Source organism: Leptopilina boulardi, unplaced genomic scaffold (genome assembly GCF_019393585.1).
Source record: "Leptopilina boulardi isolate dan_hultmark-lab unplaced genomic scaffold, ZJU_Lbou_2.1 LbouV2_130, whole genome shotgun sequence".
Lineage (NCBI taxonomy): Eukaryota > Metazoa > Arthropoda > Insecta > Hymenoptera > Figitidae > Leptopilina > Leptopilina boulardi.
Window position 1 is genome coordinate 132,198 of NW_026137675.1, and position 23,669 is coordinate 155,866.

A 23,669-nucleotide genomic window follows, 5' to 3' on the forward strand; every position below is an offset into this window, starting at 1 on the left:
TTCTAAATTTAATAGTTGTGAATTATATTTCTTTCGAAAATTTATTTTTTTTCTTTCATAAAATTCTAGAAATTAGCTCAAAAAAAATTTATACAATTTTTTCTTTTTTTATTATTCGAGTTGAAAAATTTATCTGCAATATTAATTACTGTAATTAATCGATTTTTACAAAGAAATAAATGTAAAAAAAAAAATTTACATTTTGTAGAAAAATAGTTAATGATAAATTTTTTAGAGTTCTTGTTTTTATAGAAAAAATATTTATTTTATTGCTTTTAATTTGAAAATTTTTTTCAAAAAAAAAAAAAAAACTTTCATTTCATTAAATTTAAAAAAATATAAATTACATTTTTATTATTTTTTGTTATTTTTGTATCATTTTTGAAAAATTTTCAATTCAATCACACTTTTTCAAAATGTATTTAGTAATTCAAAAATTTTAATACAACTTTATAAAATTCTCCTTTTTTTCAAAAAAAAAAAAATTTCATTCGAAAAAAAGCTTTTTTTTTGGAAAAATTATTAATTTAAAAAAAAACATTTTTCTAAATCTTACTAAATTTATGATTTAGGCCTTTAATAAAATTTTCATTTTTCCCTTTTATTTCAATAATTTTTTTTCATTTTCGAAAAATGATTTTCTAAATGTACAAAAAAAAAAAATTGTTTTTCGTATTGAAAACTTAAAGAAAAAAAAATTGAAAAGTCATTTGTTAGATAAAATATACTTAATGATTTAACTATTGCTTTTCATCCGGCCATCGGTTCGTCAGTGACGATTCTAGAACTTAATTAAATTGCATATTGCAATGGCGTAACCATTTCAAAGAAGAAAACTTATCTAAGACACTTATTGGTGTATTTACTGGGCGCATTATTTACAAATTGGAATGTTTATATACGTATTTATGTTTTGTATCACGTGCAAAAAAAAAAAAAAAAATTTTAACACGAGAAGCGTTGTTACATTTTAAAATTTTTAAATTAAAAAAATCTAAATTAAAATTGTACAAAAATGCAATTTTGATTACAATTTTCTTCGATTTTGTTTTCTAAATAAGAGATCAAATTTTTTTTTTAATTTTTTTTTTCAATTGGAAGCTAAAAATTAATTTTTTGCTAAAATTTGAGTAAAATATTTCAGTAATATTAAATGTTTTTTTTTGTATTTATATGTGTGTCAGAAGTTTATCAATTCTATTCAAAAAAATATTAATTTCTTTGTAACTGAATAAATTATAATCAAAAGTTATTATTTTAAAATTAAATTTAATTAATTTTTTTTTATTAAAATTTATTTATAATTAATTATAATTTAATTTTTTTAAAGCAATTTCACAACTGCTTTTGTATTATTCCAATTTTTTTTTTACCAAAACGTTAATTTAACTTTAAAAAAAAAAATTGGTGTATTTAAAATGTATCAACGTTCTTTTTTAATTCCTCACAATGAAATTAACACAAATTCTTTCCTAATATCGACATATATTATATATAGATATATATATTATGTGTTTCGAGGCACAAAACAATTTGATTCAAGCTTCTCTTAAATATCTAAGAAAAAAAAAAAAATTAGCACCAACCATTCGAGACATTTTTTTTTCTTTAAATTCTAAAATGGGAGATAAAGATAAATTATTATTGGTCTTTTTTAGAATTCGTAGGATAATTTTTTTTAAAGAAATTGGTCGTTGTCGTGAGGGTTTAAAACTATGGCACTGAGATTAGCAAAAAAAAAAAAAAATGCAGAAAACTGCGAGGCTATATGGTCCTTTTTATGTGCGTGACAAATTTCATTTTTATGGGGAGAAAACTTTCAAAAAAATTTTTTTTTTTTTTTTAGAATACAAAATAACACGGAGATCACATATTTTTTTTAATGCATTTCCTTTTGAAAAGGAAATTACTTTTTTTTTCTTATAATGAACCATCGAGTAAATTTAGTCTAAACCTCCTTTCGAATTCGGCAGAATCGACAGATCGACCTTCCTCAAAAACCATTAGTGATTCTCCGTCTAGTCAAAATGTTGATTCCGTTTTCAAAGATGGTTCCTCTTTGAAAAGACGAAAATTTACGACCGAACTGGCGTCGTCTTGTGTCGATATTGGTGTTAGGTCCCTATAAAAAAGAAATTAAATTCGTATTTTAAATATTTTTTTTAAATGAAAAAATTACCAATTTGCCAGTTACACTGAAAAAATTTTTTTTTATTGATTCAAATAAATTTTTTTTTGATTCAAATAAAAATTTCTTTGATTCAAATAAATACTTATTTGATTTAAATAAAAATTTTTAATTCAAATAAAAATTTCGTTGATTCAAATAAAATTTTCTTTGATTCAAATAAAAATTTCTTTGATTGAAATAAATACTTATTTGATTTAAATAAAACATTTTTAATTCAAATAAAAATTTCTTTGATTCAAAAAATATTTATTTCATTCAAATAAAAATTTCGTTGATTGAAATAAATATTTATTTGATTCAAATAAAATTTTCTTTGATTCAAATAAATACTTATTTGATTTAAATAAAACATTTTTAATTCAAATAAAAATTTCGTTGAATTAAATAAATATTTATTTGATTCAAATAAATATTTATTTGATTCAAATAAAAATTTCTTTGATTCAAATAAATATTTCTTTGATTCAAATAAAAATTTTTTTGATTCAAATAAAAATTTAATTGATTCAAAGAATTATTATTTGAGTCAATTAAATGACATTTGTTTCCAAATACAGAAAATATTGGTTCAAATACAGTTTATTTGGTTTAAAAAAATATTTATTTGATAATAACCAACTATTTGAAAAAAAATAAATTTTTTTCCAGGTCATATTTTTCTAATTTTATTTAGCCGAGTAAAACAAAATTTTTATTTAACAAATTTTCCGAATTTCCATTTTTAATAATTAACATAACATTATTAATAAAATTCAATTATAGAAAACGGACTTTTCACATTTCGGATGTTCTAGTCTGGAAAAGTAATTAAAAATACATTGTGAAACGTAACTTGCATAAAAGCCATTGTACAATAGATTTGCGAACCAGATGCATGGGATAGAAAAGGACCTATCTCTATCCTTTTTTATCCCATGCATCTAGTTCGCAAATCTATTGTGCATTGACCTTTATGCAAGTTACGTTTCACAATGCATTTTTAATTGGTTAGTTTCCATTGTCGCCAATTGTCATAATTCTCGTCAACTACCGCACCCTGCTCTAGTAAAAATTTAGTGATTTTATTGTTAAAATTAAAATTTACTATAAAGTTACTAAAATTTTTACTAGAGCAGGGTGCGGTAGTTGACGAGAATTATGACAAAAGGCGATTTGGGGGAAATGGAAACCTTTTAGAACTTGGAGTAGAACGTCCGAAATATGACATAAGGGGATTAGAATAGAGAAAGTGACGCTATCACACATGCTACATTTCGAACGTTACACTTTATATAAAGTATCTTACTACCCATCCCTGGCTACAGGAACAGAACTTAGGGTACATTTACACTTTAGTTTTGGTTAAAATAAAATTTCGTTTATAAAACGCAACTTTTACTTTCACGCGTGCGGGTTATTTTAGAAAAAAAGAGTTATTCTGTAAAAAAAAACAAAGAATTAGTACCTGAGAATCATGGCCGGACTTCCAGCAGCGAGCATGTGATCCTGAGGACTGAGTGGAGCAGTATTGGCGGGAGTGAGAGGACTGCTGGGACTCTCGTTGCTGCTAACGTAACTTCCCGGTGCATTTGGAATAGGAATCGGCGTTGTCGAGCCGTTGATCTCGGTGGTTGCACCTCCCAACAACATTTCCTGAAGCAAAACATCAATCTGTGCAACTCCAAAGAGCCTTACAAATTGAATTTGCTCAATCATTTGCCAAGAAATTGACTGAAGGGCCGGCAATGTTAATAAAATCTCTCCAAATCGTCCCCTACTGTCGTATTGACGATCACTTATGTAATCCTCCAAATTAATTTGCACCTGATAACGCAGATGTTTAATTCGTCCAGAATCGCTTAAACCTTTCGCGTCTGCATGAAGAAAAAAAAAAAGAAAACGAAATTGAAGAAAAAGTGAATCGACTGAAGTGAAGAAAAATGAAACGCATCAGCGAAATGATGATCCCATTCACAGGGGAGCATATCTCCTGGGGTTTAGGAGACATATGAAATAGTTCATATTTATTTTTGGATTGGAAAGGAGGTTTAAATTATTGGTATATATATAATATGCTTACTCGGATCGAAGAACACGATGGCCTTGAGACAAGCGAATTCCGTGTCGTCAATCTGTACCTCGTTGAATGGCTTAACCAATTCCTCCATAACTCTTATTCCCACTTTACTGATGTCAAGGTCTTGATTTCTTCCCTCTGCGGAAAATGATATTACTAAGACAACACGGTTATACCGTTCGGATTCAAAGAATCGACTGAGCCCGGTATCAGGAATTGGCAATTTGTTTCTCTTTTTTTTTTTTTTTTCTTTCTTTTCGTTTTTCTTCCCATTTCATTTCTTCGTACCTCAACACCAGATCCATAAAAAAAAGAGCATGCAGTTTTATTGACATAGAACATTAACGCCGGACTCAGTCAACTATCTACACCCCCGACATCGTGCAAAAAATTATCGTAGCAATCGCTGTTAATGAAAAAGAAAATTCCAGTTAATTATTTGCTTCTTATTTGTTTTTTTAAAATCAGTGATTGCTACGAGTTTTAAGCTTTCCGTACTGCAGCCTATGCCAGAAAAAAAAAATTCCAACCACCTCATAAAAAATATTTTAGTTTGTATTTCACATTGGTACGATTCTAAATTATCTCGAAATAGTTAATTAGATTTTAATTTTAAATATTATTTTTAATCATACCAAATGAAACACTATTTTTGTTAGACCAAAGACAAAACCTTGTGCATAATATAGGAGAGAAAGGAAATGAAATTGAGGAAGAATCAAGGCATTAGGTGTAATTTCTAGAAGTTATAACGATTGCGTAATTGAAAGTTCAAGGTTGATGTGTTCTATCTAAACATTGTGTGTATATATATATGATTCGTTCGAATATATGGGCTCTTTAATTCTTTGCGTGTATATGAGAATCGTCAGACTCTTTAATAGTGACCAAAGATAGATACAGAGATAGATGTAGAGAGAGAGAAAGCATTATGCCTCGGAGGTACCAGGAACCTTGGGTCTCGAGTGATAGTCACTTCTTCGATAATATTTGACTTTCATACACGACTTTAAATATTACAAACGTCGTCTCTTGTTAGTCAATCTTCTCGAAAGAAACGTCCCTTATGCACTCGAGAGCCACTCAAGATTCTTTTCTTTTCGAATTTGGATTTAGAAACATTTGAAACTAAAAAGTTACAACATAACATATATTTGAAGATGTGTAGAGAAAGAAATTTTTTGTTTTACAAAAAAAATTACAGAAAGTGGTCAAGAAAATGTAGCATTAAAATCAGAGGCTGAAAAAGTATGAGATAGTCAAAGACAGAAGCATAATTTTATCCTTTTCCATCTCATGTTTCATGGTTTACTAAAATTACATGGCGACGGCAACTGTGCAATTGGTAACCGTTGCCATAGAAACAGTTACTATGGTAAAGATTGTCATAGCAACGGTTGCCATGGAAACAGTTACTATGGTAAAGATTGCCATAGCAACGGTTGCCATGATAACAATTGCCATAGCAGCAGTTGCTGTGGTAACTTTTGTTATGGTAACGGAAAGAGAAATTAGGGCCACCGCACAATAGCTTCGCGAAAGTCGTTCTAACTCATGCTCAACGTTCGCGAAGGTTAAAGGCCAGAGCAGAATAGAAACGTAACCGCAACCGGAATAATGAGTTAGAGAAGGACAAATAATATATCTATCCTTTTCTAACTCATTCTTCTGGTTGCGTTTGCGGTTACGTTTCTATTCTGCTTTGGCCTTAAGCCGAGTCTACACTGGCCGACTTGAACGCCACCAATGTAAACTCAGCCTAAAGAAAATTATACTGGATAAATTGAAAAAGACAAGAACAATTGTTAAGGAAAATGTTAATAACAAAAAAAGCAATATTTAGTTAAACAAGAACAAAAAAAAATAACCTCTTTTTGGATTTTAAATCCCTTTTAACAGGAGGTGGAGGTACGAACAACAAATTCCCATTACCATATAATCATAAACAAAAAACATGTTTTGTTAGCTCTATCAATAATTGATTACCTACCAGGACAATTTTTCGTGATTATACAATTATTTCCGAGTAAAAGTACATCTTTAAGGTGCATACTGCGTCTAGCAACGCCAAGGAGAAGATGCTCTCCGGCGTGCGCCCTTAACAAGGCCACTTGATCGTCCAAGGTCAATTCAAGAAATGCCGGAATGTATTTGGCCCAGTCCACCAAATTTAAAAGTTGTTGTCGCATACTTGCACAAACGTCATTTATGTTGGCTATTTGCTTCGTACTGAGGTCAATATCGTTGCTAGGACTACTTGGCTGTTAAATTTAATTAATTTTCATTAATCTTACTCATTTTTCAAAATTCAAATCTATTTTTTAAAAAGGAGAAATATTTTTGCAAATTTTTTCTATAAGGATACATAAATTTCAGCCAATCAGGCAGTTTCTAAATCGCCTGTTTAAGCTGTGTGAATGTACCCTAAGGAAAATGTTTTTTTGCAATAATATTTATGAACGCACCTTTAAAAAAAAAAAAATAAATTTGATTCGTTATAGAGTTTTGTTTCTTTTTTCTGGGATCACTTCCCAACCCTGGTAATTTATATTTATAGAAAAGAGAGCGTGTTAGAATATAATCGCGAGAGTTATCGATTATGCGTGCAGACCGTTTGTACGGCGTGCATTTTAAAAAGCAGAGATTTCAGATTATAAATATTCAGCGTATTTTGGGGTTAAGTGAAACTGACCTCTAAAGCAGCACCGACTTGTCTGCTGAGCATTTCAGCATGTAATAAAGACACCACAGAGAGTCCACCACCATTGTTTCCCTGCTCCTCATAACTTGGTCGTCTACAACTTATTCTGTCGCGCTCGTTTTGTACAGCTAAAAATGAAAAAAAAAATATTCTATTACAGAACTAGAAAAATAAATATTATTGTTTTTTTTATGATTACTCAATTTTGAAAACCCATACAATTGTAAAACGAGCTTAACATTTTCAGATTTCAGATGTTCTACTTTATTTTTTAATTAATTAGACGTTCCAACCCTGCTTTTGTCCTTTTTGTTCGTGAAAATATCAAATTTTAAGCTATTTTGACAATGTTTTACAGTCGTCACATTTTGGGTGTTCTACTTTATTTAGTTATAAGTTTCCCAACTCTGTCAATTTTTCTTAATCGCAAAAAAATTTTTTTTTATGTTATTAATTTTTTCCTGTTAATTTTATTGATGACAATAATTAAAATCTCTATTAAAATTGAAAATTATATTTTATTTTCATATAGAATATTAATTAGATTATGTTTACATAACAGCGTTCGAACGTCGTAAACATAACACAGTCGTAGACGTTCCAACCCTGCTTTTGTCAGTGTCTAATTTTTTTTTCGATACTATTTTGTCAATGTTTTACAATCGTCGATTAATTTTATTAAATTTGCACAGCAGCAAAAACTATGCAAACTGTGAAATTTTTACAATAAAAAGTCAATTTAATGATATATTTAATTGTATTAAATATTAATTAAACATTTTCAAAACTAAACGAGACAAGGAAGTATGATTTCAGGTTATTGCGTGTTTCTAATTGGCTGGTAATATTCGCGGAAATATTACGCGCTAATCAGAAACGCGTAACATCCTGGAATCATAGTTCCTTGGCATTTCATTTTACATTTGTGAATTCTAGTTGAACCGTTACAGAAATTAGTGAAATTTGTTTTAAAAAATTGAAATCCGGCTAATTTAACGAAATTATATTGGTAATTAATTAAAGGTTTGTATAATTTTACCAAGTGAATGCTTTAATTTTGTATTATTTGTTGATTGTGTGCTTTTTTTTGCGGCATTTTTTAATCGAGAAAAAATTACTTCGACACGTGACAACAAAATTTCGTCTTTTTTTTCTTTTTTTGTCTTGCAAGAATAATTATATTTCAAAAGTGCACAAGTGAATTTATTTAGTTTAATCGCAATTTTATATGAAACGTCAAAAAGCGAGTAAAGTGAATTGATAAATAGCAAAAAATGAATAAAATATTCGAGGTTAGAATTGTTTTCTTGAAATTGAAGTTGTGAATTTTTTTTTTGGTTTTCTTTTTCAGATATTCATATGCAAATAAATTTTTTAATATTTTAATTATTCAATCAATTCAATCAGCAGAATCGGATGAATGAAAATAACATAATCGGTGATGAGTTGGGAAATCGGAGAAATTTTTTCGTATTTTTTTCTTCTACGTTGCTTTAAGGTAAGTCGAACAATTATTGTAAAAAAAAAAACATATTAGTGATAGAAAATTTTTTTTATTGAATGCCAAATTATTTATTATTTAATTTTGTATTTAATTAAAAATTATTAAATTGCGATTGCTAATTTTAAGGTTATGTTACCCAAATTAATTGTTTTTCAATATAAAAAAAAAAAAATTATCCATTCGATAAATTTGTAATTTAATCAAGTAAAAAAAAATTCTTTTGCTGTGATTTAAAAATAAAAAAACGCGAATAAAATGAAAGACAAATTTTCGATTTTTATAAAATTTCCCAAAATCTAAAATATCAAAAAAAAATTCCGATTAAAATTTTCTATTGATTTCCGGTATATATAGTTCAAAAAATTATTTATTTTCATGATTAAAAGATTTAAAAAAAAAACAAAAAAATTGTTTTGATAACTTTTTTTTTACGAATTAAAATTGAAAATTATTTTTTAAATACTGATTCAATTTTTTCTCAAATGAATATTTCATGGAATTAATAAATAATTAAAAAATAATAAAAAATAAAATAATTTTTCAATGTAATAAAATTTAATTAATTAATATAATTAAAACGATCAATACAAATGAATTTTTGTGCTTTATTAAAAAATTAACGAAAAGTGAATACTGGAAAAAAAATTTATTTGATTCAAATAATCAGTTAATTATTATCAAATAAATATTTATTTGTATTAAATAATTATTTGAGATGCTATTTGTTTCAAATACAGAAATTATTGTCAATTTATTTAGTTCAAATAAAACTTATTTGGTCCAAATAAATAATTATTTGGTAGAAATAAAATTTTATTTTCTTTAAATAAATATTTATTTGGTTAAAATAAATATTTATTTGGTTAAAATAAATATTTATTTGCTTTAAAAAAACATCTATTTGGTGGAAATAAAAATTTATTTGCTTTAAATAAAAATTTATTTGCTTTAAATAAATGTTTATTTGGTTAAAATAAATATTTATTCCAATCAAATAAATTTTTATTTAAAGCAAATAAATTTTAATTTCCACCAAATAAATATTTTTTTAAAGCAAATAAATATTTATTTCTACCAAATAAATATTTTATTAAAGCAAAAAAATAATTATATGGTGGAAATAAAAATTTATTTAAAGCTAATAAATATTTATTTTAACCAAATAAACATTTATTTAAAGCAAATAAATTTTTATTTCTATCAAATAATTATTTATTTGAACCAAATAAATATTTATTTGAAGCTAATAAATTTTAATTTCCACCAAATAATTATTTTTTTGAAGCTAATAAATATTTATTGAAAGCAAATAAATTTTTATATGGTTCAAATAACTAATTATTTGGTAGAAATAAAAATTTATTTGCTTTAAATAAATGTTTATTTGGTTAGAATAAAAATTTATTTGGTTGAAATAAATATTTATTTGCTTTAAAAAAACATCTATTTGGTGGAAATAAAAATTTATTTGCTTTAAATAAAAATTTGTTTGATTGAAATAAATATTTATTTAAAGCTAATAAAAATTTATTTGAAGCTAATAAATATTTATTTTGATAATAGTCAAATAACGGAATATTTGAATTTTTTTTCCAGTATTTTTTTTAATTGTTTTCAAAATTCTTGTATCATCTACCTAATAATAATTTTTTTGTCTTCGTACAAAGGAAACTAAAAGAAAAAAAAATACCTGTTCAAAAGATTACAATTAATAATAATTACCTTCTTTCTTCATGCCAGCTTTAAAGCACTTCCTTAATCTACAGTAACGACACTGATTTCGTTTGTCCTTGTCTACTACGCAGTTCCTGCTGAATCTGTTAAAGAAATTAATTTAATTTTTTTTTTTTACATATAAAAAGTGTCTGCACTAGTAAACGAGAGAATTATAAGAATATATTCCCAGACAATGAAACTTAAAAATAAAACTCGACCTCGCGAGTAAAATCACAGCTGTTTTGTCGTTTAATTACTATTTACAAGATGACGCTTTATAACTGAAAATGATGAATTGTTACATTCTATAAAATGATTGAGAAAAAATAATTTTCAATTAAAAAAATATTCTTCTATTTATATTATGAAATATTTCGATGACAGGAAACAGAATTTTTTTTTTTTTTTTTTAATGAATTTCTTTTATAAATCCAGTTTTGAACAGGTTTTTTTGTGTTTTTATTGTTAGAATATATAGAGAATTTAATGGTATTTGCCAATCCTTGGAAATAGTTTGCAAGTCTTTTTATAAATTTTTTTTTTTCTTTGTCGGGGGTTTTTTTTTTTTTTTTTTGGATTAGAAGTGATTTTTTTTTCTGTTTTGTTGTGCCTCGATATCGCAAGGTCTTTTAATTATTAAATTATTCAGTCGTGATCTACATTTATAGAAGCGAATAATAATTAGTTATTATTTTTCAAACCTGCATGTATAGAGGTGATTTTTTCTGACTGATCGTCGGAAAAAACCTTTACATCCATCGCAAGATGCGGCGCCATAATGTTTTCCGGTAGCCCTATCGCCACAAATTGCACAATGTTGTGATAAAACTCCCGCGACCCCAGATCCTGGAATTCCCAGGACTGATCCACCGGCCCCTCCTGTTCCCATGCTCAAATCCGCATCTAAAATTAGTCATTAAAAAAAAAAAAACCAGTTTTTAATTTTTTCTTTGCATTACTCGATGATGATGATGATGATGATGATGATGATGATGATGATGATACTTTATAGCAAAAGTTGTACATTGTTATATCATTGTTAGAAAAATTAATGGAGAATTTAATTTACAATTGTAAATAAAATTATTTTCAAGCAGTGGAAAAAAAATTTATTTGATTCAAATAAACGGTTACTTGGATAGTATAAAATAAATATTTATTTGAATTAAAAAAAATTTTATTTGAATTAAATAACTTTTTTTTTGAATTAAGTAAATATTTATTTGAATTAAATAACTATTTTTTCGAATTAAGTAAATATTTATTTGAATTAAATAACTATTTTTTTGAATTAAGTAAATATTTATTTGAATTAAATAACTATTTATTTAAATTAAAAAAATTCTTATTTGAATTAAATATTTATTTGAAATAAAATTTTTTTTATTGAATTAAATAACTATTTTTTTGAATTAAATAATAATTTATTTTTGGAGTCAAACTCCCAAAATTCACAAACCGCGAATATATATAAGTCAACATTATAAGTTAACAAACATTATTATTATTATTCATAGTTAATATGCCTTTCGGCTTTTGAACGTTATTATTATTATTATTATTATTATTATTCATAGTTCATATGCCTTTCGGCTTTTGAACGTTATTATTATTATTATTCATAGTTCATATGCCTTTCGGCTTTTGAACGTTATTATTATTATTATTATTCATAGTTCATATGCCTTTCGGCTTTTGAACGTTATTATTATTATTATTATTAAATTAAATAATAATTATTGCATTAAATAAATATTTATTTGAGTTAAATAACTTTTTATTTGAGTTAAATAACAATTTTTTTTTAATTAAATATTTATTTGTATTAAATAATTTAAAAATTTATTTTGTTTGAATCGAAACGTCGTTTTTTTTAACAATTGAAATATTTATGCAGAATATCCTGAAAAAATTAATTTAAAAAAAAATTATTTTTTTGAATTAATTATTAATGGTTTATTGAATTAAAAAAATATTTATTTGTTTTTGATTATTATATGAATTAATTAAATGTTATTTGTTTCAAATAGAGAAACTATTAGTTCAAATATAATTTATTTAATTTTAGAAAACAATTATTTAGTTGAAGTAAATATTTATTTAATAATAGTCAAGTAACCAATTATTTGAATCAAGTAATTTTTTTTTCAATGGTGAATTTTTTTCACTTATAGGGGTAAACAATAAATTAATAATAATAATAATTATAATAATAATTATTATTATTATCTATAAAGTTCTTTGTACTTTAAAAATATATTTTTTTTTAGTATTACTCTTAATACGGCTAAGAAATTTTTTTTAAGAAATTTTTAATTTGAAATAAGGAAAGTATAGTCGATAAAGTTTTCAATTTTTGGCCATTTTTTATTTTGTTTTATCAATTTAGTTGATAATAATTCGAGACCTATTAGAATGAGTTGACCATATATATAGTTGATTTTTTTCATATCTTTTGTCAAGTACAAGTTTCTTTTTTTTTTTTTTTTATCAAAGAGCGTTTGAATAATGTCAAGAATATGGAAATATACATTTAGGTCGTGGAGAAAATAGAAGAGATTAGGAAAAAAGTAATTTATACGATCAGTGATTGCTTTAGAAAAATTATTATTAAATTTTAACTATAGAAAATGTGTACTTTATTTTTAATTTAGTTTAATGAATAAATAGATTTTGATTTTGTTTTCGAAAGTAAAAATTTATTTTATGTCTTCTGCGTATTTTCATATTGGGAATAATTTCTGAAGAAAAATTTTTTTTTTCATTTTTTTGTTTTTGAAGAAGAAATAATTTTTTTTTGTTGTGTCGAAAGAGCAATTTGATTTTAATTTAAGCAGATTAAATTTTTTTTTTTTCGATTTCTTCGGAGAATTAAAAAATATCATATATCATTAAGTATTCTTAAATGCCTTTTAATTTGATGTTAGACTTTTAATATTTTTATAATTAGTAGATTTATCTTCATAGGTTTTATATACCTATTTTTTTTTTTTTTTTTTTTTTAATTTGAAAGAGAATTATTTTATATATATACGATTTAATTTCGCTTTCGTATATCCATATTTCCTTGAACTTAAAAGAAAAAAATCGGTAACTATTAGAATATTGAACAAAATTTATTATTATAATTTATTATTAATTTATAATTATAGATATTATTATATTATTAATTTAATTTGACTATGAATTTTACTTATAAATAACTGAAAATTAGTAGAAATTTTTCCAAATTTAAATTAATGAACGAATTTTTAATTCAAATTAACGAATAATTAAATTTCAAAAATCAATTCAAATATCGACAAATAAAGCATATATTAAATTTTTTATCTCTTTAAGGAAAAAGAAATATTTTTTGATGAAAATATTTTTGAATTATATAATCAGGTATAATTAAATTTATAATATACTTTTTTTCATTACACACTAATTTAAAATGTTTCAAATTGATATCAAAAATATCAAATTGGATCAATTTGATACTTTTAAATTAGTGTGTATTTAAATCGAAAATTTTTTCTATTCCTATAAGATTTCCTATATATTCCATATATATATATATATAATAATCGGCAAAGAATTTCTGATATGTGATGTCAGTAACATTATATATTGTATATATGCAAATACTGAAAGTCATCTTGTTATTTTCATATATATATATGTATACTAAACTTGTCTATAAAGATACACAGATTTCCGTTAAAACATGTGTGAAAATTTGAATATTATTCATATATTTACATAACCAAAATTTTTTTATTTTTCATTTCATTTAAGAATGAAAAAAAGAGACAGAGAGAAGATATAAATGAAAATAAATTTCTAAGATTTCTTTTCTTTTTTTTTAAGGAAAAAATATTTTTTTTAAAAAAATAATAAAGTATATTCTTGTTCTCTCAAAGTAGGTGTCAGGGGGTCGTGATAAGCATATCTCGAGACTTGGACTATAAGTGTATTTGTATGTATATATATATATATGTAGAGAGAGATGATCGGAGTCTGCATTGACACAAACACACGTGTGTTATATTATGAGAGTGTGTTTGTTAGAATGGACGAAGATAGCGCTTTGGATTTTTCCAAGAGTGCAGCCAGATTTCGTAGTTACACAACAAGAATGACTTACGACATACATTGGCTTTCGATATATATCTTTTGCAAAAGTCGAAGTCACATAAACGCACAAAATACACATATATAGTGTCAATATAGATATATATTCACGGTTTCCGTTTGCTGTCGTGTTACTTTTATTTATTTATATATTTTCACAAATTGTGTGTGATGTAAACAGGAAATTGAGAAAATTAGTATATCATTTTCACCCTATTTATGTAGAGTATTGATTGTAACACTGAAGTGAAAATATGTTTGGTTAGATTAAATAGAATTCTAGTTATATTTAATGGTGAATTTAATCACTCTTTTTCTTCCAAATTACAACGAAATTTCCTTCAAATTTACAAAAATTTCTCCCATTTCCATCTATTTATCTGTTTTTCATCAGTTCATTATCACTTTCTAACCACTTTATCCGAACACAGCTTATTTCTGTAGAATTCATACCACTTGCCTAATCACGGTGCGCCAGAAGGTGGTTTAAATAAAAATTGAATTGGCACTTAAAAATTCTTTTTGATTATGATTTTTAGATGAATAACAAACATTTCTCAATAGTTTTTAAAATCAGTTTACATGTCCGATTTAAATAAAATTGAATTTTTATATAAAAACAGTGTTTTATGGGGAATCAGAATTTATTTAATCTAATAAATACTGTAATAAATGATAAAATAATTACTTATTTTCAATTTTACATAAAAATAATTATATTGCTGTAGTGTTTGTGTCCAATTTTAAAAAATTAAATTATAATGTTTTTAACGATTTTAAGAGTGACAACATTTATTTAAGAGAGTCGAATGGTCTCTTATCTGAAATTTTTTGGCAAGAAGAGACCTTTAATTATCGCTCTGAACGTGAAATAGTATTGATTTTAAAATACTTTTTTCTCGAAACACGAACACTTTTAACAAAATCAGCCAAAATCCTCATCTTATAAATTTCCTAAATCCAAAAGACTGTAGGAATCCATAGAAAAACATGGTTGCAAAACAAAAAGTAGAAAAGCAATCTAATAACAACTGCGACTTTGTGCGCCCTGCATGCTGCTGCCATCTGACGGCGGCAGGAGGTAATGTACCTGTCATTATTTTATTTTTCGTTTTGCAATCGTGTTTTTGTATGGATTCGTATAATCTTTAGGATTTAGGAAATTTATATAAGATAAGGATCTCTAGCTGCTTTTTGTAAAAAGTGTCCGTCTTTCGAGAAGAAAGTATTTTAAAATCAATGTTTATCATTTTCACGTTTAGGGCCGTTTTTATAGAGCGATAATTCTTAAAAAGAAAAAAATTCTGCCGCCATCTTCATATAAAAAACAACAGTAAAAAATTATTAATAAATTAACTTTTGTTAATTTTAAAAAATTATATTTATCAAATTTCAATATGTTTTCCCTACAATTTTTAATTAGAAAGTTGTTTTTTTCTCCTATCAATATAGTTTACGAGATAAAAATTCCTGAAAAAAGTGACGAAATTGTTTAATTGCAAATATCTTGGAAAATATTAAAAAATTTTGCAAAACCTTTTTGGCATACTTATTTAGCACCCCAAATACAATAAAATCAGGAAGTATAAACAAAATTAATTTTTCGCCAGTCTCTCATAAAATATGGAACGTTCCTAAAATTTTTTACTAATTTTTAGAAGCTTTAATCTGAACTATTATTAAAATAACAATAAAACATTAGGTTCTTAGGCTGCAGTCCCATGTAGATAGAATAGTCAAATAGGGGAACAGATTTGACAATTCAGATGATTGGAATTTTTAAAAACTTTTTCTGACTGGTCAAATCTGTTCATTTCACTATTCTATAAGAAAATTAAAAGGCATTAAAATAAGCTGCAACGATTATTATTTTAATCCATTTTGGTATTAAAATAAGCAAAATTGGATTAAAATAATAAGCGTTGCAGCTTATTTTAATACCTTTTAATTTTCTGTACTCACATGGAACTGGGGCCTTAGAATCAGAACATAATAAAAAATTAAATTTTTAAAATTAAAAACCAATAAAGAATTAGAACCCAATAAGGAATTTTAGGTTTTTGGAATTAGAACCCAATAGTGAATTAGGTTTTTAGAGTTAGAACCTAATAGTGAAACAGATTCTTAGCATTAGGAACTAATTATATCGTTTATTTTAATTTTAGAAAAAAGTTAATTTTTATCAGTTTTAGAAAATTTTTAATTAAAAATTTTTTTTTTGAAAATTAAGAAAAGAAATTAAATTAAAATCTTTGGGTTTATATAGAAAAATAAAAAAGGCAATTTTATAATTACATATAATAGAAAATGTATTTTTCTTTCTTTCTTTAAATAATCCGAGTGTGTGGGATTTTTGTTTGTGTCAGTTATTGACGAATCAAGTTTGTTACAATCATTTTAATAAAGTTAAGGAATCATTTGCATAATTCTTGATTACATTTCGTAACTAGGTCGCTTGACACGCGTTTATATCCGTGTCGATATTATTTGATTATTGCCATCTTCAATGTATTTTTAAGATTTATTTTAATTTTATTTATATTAATTATATTATAAATTAATACACTTAAAGTAAAATATATTGAATTTAAATAATCCGTTATTTTTTTACTATTATCAAATAAATATTTCTTTGCATTAAACAAATTTTTTATCTCCACGAATAAATAATTCATTTTTTCTAATATATATTAAATTTCCCTTCTAATGAAATTTGGGAAATCTTATCTTAAAAATTATTATTGTTATCATTAATAGAATAAAAATAAAAGAGAAGGATAATCGTTCAGTAATTTGCGGAATGCAAGGGTCATTCAATCAATTAGAATCAATCAGACGCAGGACGTTATTTTCATTTGGGTGACACAAGTAAAGTGTCAAATCGTAATAAAATTGCGTTTCTTTATTTCCCCCACATAAAAATTGTCATTTTTCTACAAGGAAAACTTATTGACAAATATTATAATATTAACTTTTTTTATCTTTTAATTTTTCAATAATAATAATCATAATAATTAATAATAGTAATAATAATCAAAAATAATAATAATCGCGATTATAATAATAAATATTAATAAGATATAAAAATTAAATAAAATTTATATATTTATTAATAAATTTTTTTATTTCTCGTGTGACTTTCGAATATTGAAATATCATTGATCATTTTTAGAAGACTTTCTCGATTTTGTTTTTATTGCATCTCTTTACACATAAATTTTCTAACACGTGTGTAATATTACTAGAGAAATATATAGTGAAACACGTCTGTTATGAAATGACTTGTATAACCATTGCTAACTCTTAATAACACTTTTTTTTTATTTCTTATTATTATTTTTTTTTTTTATTTAAAAAACAGTACTTGTAGTGTCGAAGGTGCTAATGATTGCCACTGTGTGTGTACATATATAGTGTGTCGGTCATATATATCGCGAAATACATAAACAATGTCAGTTTCAGTCTGTACTGATTAACGCATTTTATATTACAATCTTTGTCAAAAAGAGGCGTATCGTGTTTTAAAAAATTATATTTTTAAAAGAAATTTTTACTAATTAAATAATTAAATTAAAATAAGTAATAAAATATTACTAAGATTTATTAATATAATTTTTTACTAATGTTTTAATAACTAAAAATAACTAGAAATTTTTACTATTTTAGAACGAATTCCCACTAATTTTTAGAGAGTATGTATTAACGATAAGGAACTTGAAATTTCACTTATCTCGTTTAAATTGTAAAATACTTTAAATAATTTACATTAAAATTGTAAATCGAAACAAAAACAAATGTTTAAGTAAGGCAAACAAGTCATTTCAATTCTGAATGATGAAATCGGTTTAATTGTTTGCATTTATCGAGCATAATTATTCATTTATATATATATATATATTTTTTTTAGCTTATAGTTAAAAAATTTGCTCAATTGAAATTTGTTTTCTGTGATTTTCCTTGTTTTACGATTATTTCACGTATATATATTATTCATTGTTATTCAAAGCATATACAGAGAAAATTTAAGAAAGACCATAATTTTAGTTTAGATTATGTAATATGACTATTTTCCCCGGTGTTGTTTTTAGTATAATTATATCGAACATAACCTCAATTTTTCCAAATCTTGTTTTCAAATAAATTATTACCGTCAACCGGGGCTATTATACTCAGAAAAGAAGCTAATTTTTTTACTCTACGCTTCGCCAAAATTCAGAATTTCAAAAAAATTTAACTAGTTTTCTGTAGAAAAGGACAATATTTACTCGAAACGATATAAACTCGAATATTTGAAAACAAAAAATTTATTAAAAACTGGCGTTGTTCATAATAGCCCCTGGGATGACAGAATAGCCCCGGTTGTGTATAACCAGATCTTCTAAAATGGTTTGTTAGTTTCTATTTTTTGTTTGTGTTATTAACCATTTTTCAGTATTAAGGTTATGTTACAGCCTCAGTGTTTCTTAACTAAAAAAAAAAATATTTTTATATATCATTAGAAATTCTTACTATGGATATTGTGTTAGTTAGGATGCTGAGATAGAAATCTTTCTCTTTCTTCAGTAGCCGCATATGTGGTCTTAACACCTATGTTTACATTGGCTGCTGGTAAATAGAGTTTTGTCGTATATATGAATCTGGGGAATGACCTTGCCGGTAAAAAAAAAGGAAAGACTATCTTTTCCGCCGGCTGGTGTGTTGGCCAGACAGTGTCAGTGACGTTTCACTTTCGGACTTTGCTCGCCGACAATGATATTACATAGCACTTCGAATTATGTTCATGACAATGTATATCGTGTCATTACGGTATTATATAGAAGAGAGAGAGAGAGTGAGAGAGAGAGAGAGAGAAAGAGAGAGACAACTTTAGCCATAACCTACCGCAATATAAGTCAAAGTCTATACATGTCACGTTTGGACACCGATTTGTGTATATATATATACATTATAAATATTTCATTTGCAATGCACTAACTGACGTATGTCTTCAATTTTACGAAACTCTATTTCAATTTTTAAATTCTCATAATTAATTTTATGAATTGCTTTTATATACACTGTGTGGACGCTGCTCTCGTCATATACGATTTCTTTTTATGTTGAGACATTGATGTCACTGTTGTATATTTACATCGAAACTGAATTCTTAAAATTTGAGGAAAATTTCTTTTATACAAAAAGACTGGAAAAGTTTACCAATTAGTTATACGGTAAATTCTGTTGCGGTAATTTAACATAATTATGGTAAACTTTTCTAGGCTTGACAATACTGAAGCAAAAGGTAAAACTTTTCCATAAGTTCGAAAGTCGATAGACAGATTTTTACCCTTAATCTGCCGACGAACTTAATTTAAAATCTAAAAACTTTAGCTAGAGAGGTATTCAAAATCATTTTTTGGGGTTCAAAAAAAAAAATCAATAATTTTGCCTTTAAAGGTACAGATAAGATTTTATAGTCGAAAGTTTAAACTTTAAGGTATATTTAACGCAAGTAATTTTATGTTTTTTTTTGGAAGTTTTTAAAAGTAAGTTCAATCTGAAAAACAACGTTTTATTTGCGATTATGAAGATATTAATCTACTGATCCGATATAGAAACAGAAAAAAAACAAGACTATGAAGAATTTTTAACATACCAATTTTATGAAATGGAATAATTATTTCTTTTTCTAACTTTCCGTTATTTTTTTCTTCCTAATGTTTCAGGCTATGAAGATCAAGAGATATTGCAAGCATATAACATAAGAAGAGACGATATGTTAATTTAATTTTTAGTTAGCTTCGGGAGTGCTCGAATTTTTTTTAAAACCGCGAACAATTTTAGGGTGTTTTTCGAAATTCTTAAATTTTCTGCAAAATTATAAATATAACTTGTCAAATAATAATCATTTGAATTTCATCATTTCAATTTGGAAATCGAGTGCTGCTTACGGATGGAGATCAAGCCTGGAAAAATGGAGTGTAGGGTAAGATTTTTCGTTTTATAAATAATTTTTTATTTAATTTTAATAATTTCTTTAAAAGTTTGAATCTACGTTTTGAAATTATAAACCCAATTTCCATTTTTACTACAATTATTAAATTCAAAAAAAAATTAACATATTTAGTACAATTGAGAATTAAGTTAGGTTTGTTACGATTAACTTCAATTGTATAATTTAGTTTATTCATTCGTAAATTTCTATTGTAATCTGACAATCTTAACTTATGATATAGTTAGCACGCGTTTCATTATATTAAATAATTAAAATTAATAATATTCTCCTTAAATTTGGACAATAGCTATTATTTTTATGTTTCAAAATTTATGGTTATGTGGGTGATAATTATCTAAACATTTATATTTACGGTCATTCAATCACGTATTTGAACTCATTTGCTTCTCAGAATCGATGTGTGATCAGAAATTTATAAAATAGAAATAAATACTAGAATCTTTTTATGAAAACACTAGATATGCAAATTAGGTAAAGGAAGTATTTCCCATTATAAAAATAATTAGTTAAAATTTTCATTTTAAAGAATTTTTTTAGATACAACTATTTTTTAGCCCAATTTTCATTTTTCCAATTAACATTTATGATTTTCATTTTTAAACGAATTTTTACATAACGAGATTTTTTTAGGTATATCGAATTTTGGTTTTGACAGAATTTTTATTTTACAAAATTTGGATAAAAAGAAATTCTGATGTAAAATAAAAATTTTTTGGAAACAAAAATTCGGTAAAAAAATCTGTTGAGTAAAAATTTTTTTTATAAAGTGTTGGAGATACAACGATATTTATAAATATTTAAGGTTTTAAGTAAAATTCAGGTGGAAAGGGAAAACCAGGTACTTGAGGTACCTGAGTGCAATTCCGAGTTGAAGAATTTTGTCAGTCGTGCTATTATAGTACTGCGGATAGCATTAAACTTTGTACGGCTCACTTAAAGAATTCAGTAAAGAATCTACATTAAAGTCAATTCTACGTTTGTCAAATTAACATTATAATTGTTCAATAATGTCTTAATTTATCTGTTACAATTTCTTATCTTTCATCTTATACGTGTTTTACTTCCAAATAAACTATCCAGTTTCAACAAAAAGAAATTCCGTGTTAAATACTAAAAAAAAAATGAAAATTCGTCTTAAAAATGTAATAAAATTCATTTAAATGAAAATTCTAATCATTGATTTTTATGAAAAAATTTATTCGCTATAAAATTTTGTTAATTTAAAGAAATTTTTTCTCTCAATGCTTAGTACATTTTATTGGTAATTAACAATTATTTTATTTAAAAAAAAAAACATTTAAAAACATAATTTTAAAATACTGATGTGCTTAGCCATTTAGAATGTTGAAGATTTTTATGTTTTAAGTTTCCTCTTTCATTTTTTTTTTTTTTTTTTTTTTTTGTTGCAAGTTTTCAATCGGGTTTTTCATTAGTGACAATATTCATAGCTCCGCAATTACTCATTATCATAATCGCTTTATTGCCTTGATCCAGGGTCACATCTGCGTAAGAAATACAAAAAACGAGACTTTTAATAAAAGTAGAAGGTACTTTTTCCAACGAATAATTTTATAGTCAGTCATATCTTTCAAAACATGTGCGTATTTTACCTTGATAGAATAAAAAAAGAAAAGAAACCTGAATGAAAGTGTTAATTACATAATTAATTAATTACATTTATATGAATTTTTCAATATTTTAGAATTTTTCCTTTTTTTCGAAAAATACGTGGTATTTAAAAAACATTAATGTTTGTGTTAATCGAACATTTTTTTATTATTTTTTTTGTAAATAAAATTTTTTTAATTACAAGAGGAATTGAAGTTTGAAGTGCACTTGAGCAAAGTGGGTTTCCGCTAAGCTAGAGGCTCAGTTGAAAATTTCTCTTGTTAACGACTCACTTTGCAAGTTTCAAAATTTTTGTCTTTTAAATTTGATTTTTTCTTAATTACGGAGAAAAATTTTTTTTTGGTAGAAAAAAATTTATTACCAATTTAAAAATTAGAAACAGAATATTGTATAGGTTAAATTGATGCTTTTTAGAATTCTGTTAATCGTAGTTTGATGTTACATCATGAATAAAATTGCTTGTGTCATGGTACGTCAGCAATATATTGAGAGAAGATCATATTAAAGTCGTGCAATATATTATAGACACAATAGTGTTTTATTCTTAGAAAATAATAACTGTTTTTCGAATAAAACAATATTGATGATAATAAATAAACTTTTCGAAAAATTTTCCCCAATTAAAAAAATTAAATTAATTTTTATCAAAATAATTAAATTAATTTAATATTTTACAGTTTTTAGATAAAAAAAAATTAAAATAAAATCTTGGCATTTTTTTCGCAAAATTTAAAATTCTTTTTTAATGTTGAGAAATAATATATATATAGGATGTGAGGGGAAAAAAAATTGAGACTAACGAGGAACGATTTCCTTTGATGAAAAAAGATATTGCAACAGATTAAATGACATTAAGAAGCGTAAAAGGTAATCTTTGCTAAACTCGGAGTGTGCTAAACGCTAATTATGAAAATAAATGCACTCGATAAGAATTACCAGTAGATATATGTAATCAATTGATTTAAATAAAGAAAAAAAAAAAAAATTTCCTATATTATTGGGACCCCTCGACCCTTGGCATATTATTGCTCCCTTTAGAGTTGTTTTGTAATTGAATTTTTCACCTGACAAGCGTGTAAATGGAAATATTTACACAACCTCTTAAGTTATTTTTATATTTGAAAATCTTGGATTTATTTTTATACTTTACTCCTTAAATAGTATTTTTTTTACTCCAAAACCGGAAATTCCAAACAGTTTAGGATTTACTTTCTCAGTATAGTAAAAGTTACTTTATATTTTATTTGTAGGGGCATTTTTCAAATCATATTAAATTTTTTTGCTGTTAGTAGAAGCAGTCGGAATTATGACAATTGGTATTAATAATAATAAAATAATAATAATAATAATAAAACAGATTTTATTTTCATTAATTATCAGAAAAAATGTTATAAAAAATTTTTTAATCACAATTTCTGTTATGAAATTAAGAGAAATAATTTTTTTTTAAAAATGCTTAGCAAATTGAAACGAAATCTTGAATTATCATTAAACACCCATTCGGTTTAGCGTGTTCAAATATTTTATATTTTCAAGGAAGAAGCACTTAAGTATTATGGCCTCGGCAATTGTGGGTACACCGAATTATGTACATATTATGTATACATATATATATGCATAGATACATTCATAAGAATATCGCAGATATAGTACATTTTACTATATATATATATATATATATATATATATATATATATATATATGTAAAATATGCAGTATATATGTATGTTACAACAATGTTGAGTAATTTCTGAGTCCACT

At 25.0% G+C, this 23,669-nt stretch overlaps 1 protein-coding gene and 1 long non-coding RNA gene across 5 annotated transcripts in view; one reads left to right on the top strand and one right to left on the bottom strand.

Moving 5' to 3' along the window:
* Positions 1–1,757: 1,757 nt before the first annotated feature.
* LOC127291259 (hepatocyte nuclear factor 4-gamma-like) overlaps positions 1,758–23,669 on the bottom strand; it is a 54,041-nt gene continuing 32,129 nt past the window's right edge. For 3 of the 4 annotated variants that reach the window (XM_051320281.1, XM_051320283.1, XM_051320284.1), the window contains exons 2-8: positions 10,870–11,071; positions 10,175–10,269; positions 6,940–7,076; positions 6,238–6,508; positions 4,251–4,403; positions 3,636–4,044; positions 1,758–2,122 (exon numbers count right to left, since the gene is read on the bottom strand). In XM_051320281.1, coding sequence (XP_051176238.1) covers positions 2,023–2,122; positions 3,636–4,044; positions 4,251–4,403; positions 6,238–6,508; positions 6,940–7,076; positions 10,175–10,269; positions 10,870–11,071 — 1,367 coding nt within the window. In that variant the 3' untranslated portion in view covers positions 1,758–2,022. The remainder of the gene's footprint in view (positions 2,123–3,635; positions 4,045–4,250; positions 4,404–6,237; positions 6,509–6,939; positions 7,077–10,174; positions 10,270–10,869; positions 11,072–23,669) is intronic. The other variant, XM_051320282.1, reaches the window with a different exon arrangement.
* On the top strand, positions 7,859–20,242 carry LOC127291303 (uncharacterized). The gene is made up of 3 exons (XR_007844577.1): positions 7,859–7,971; positions 8,300–8,446; positions 19,990–20,242. It is a non-coding gene; the product is annotated as an uncharacterized LOC127291303 (long non-coding RNA).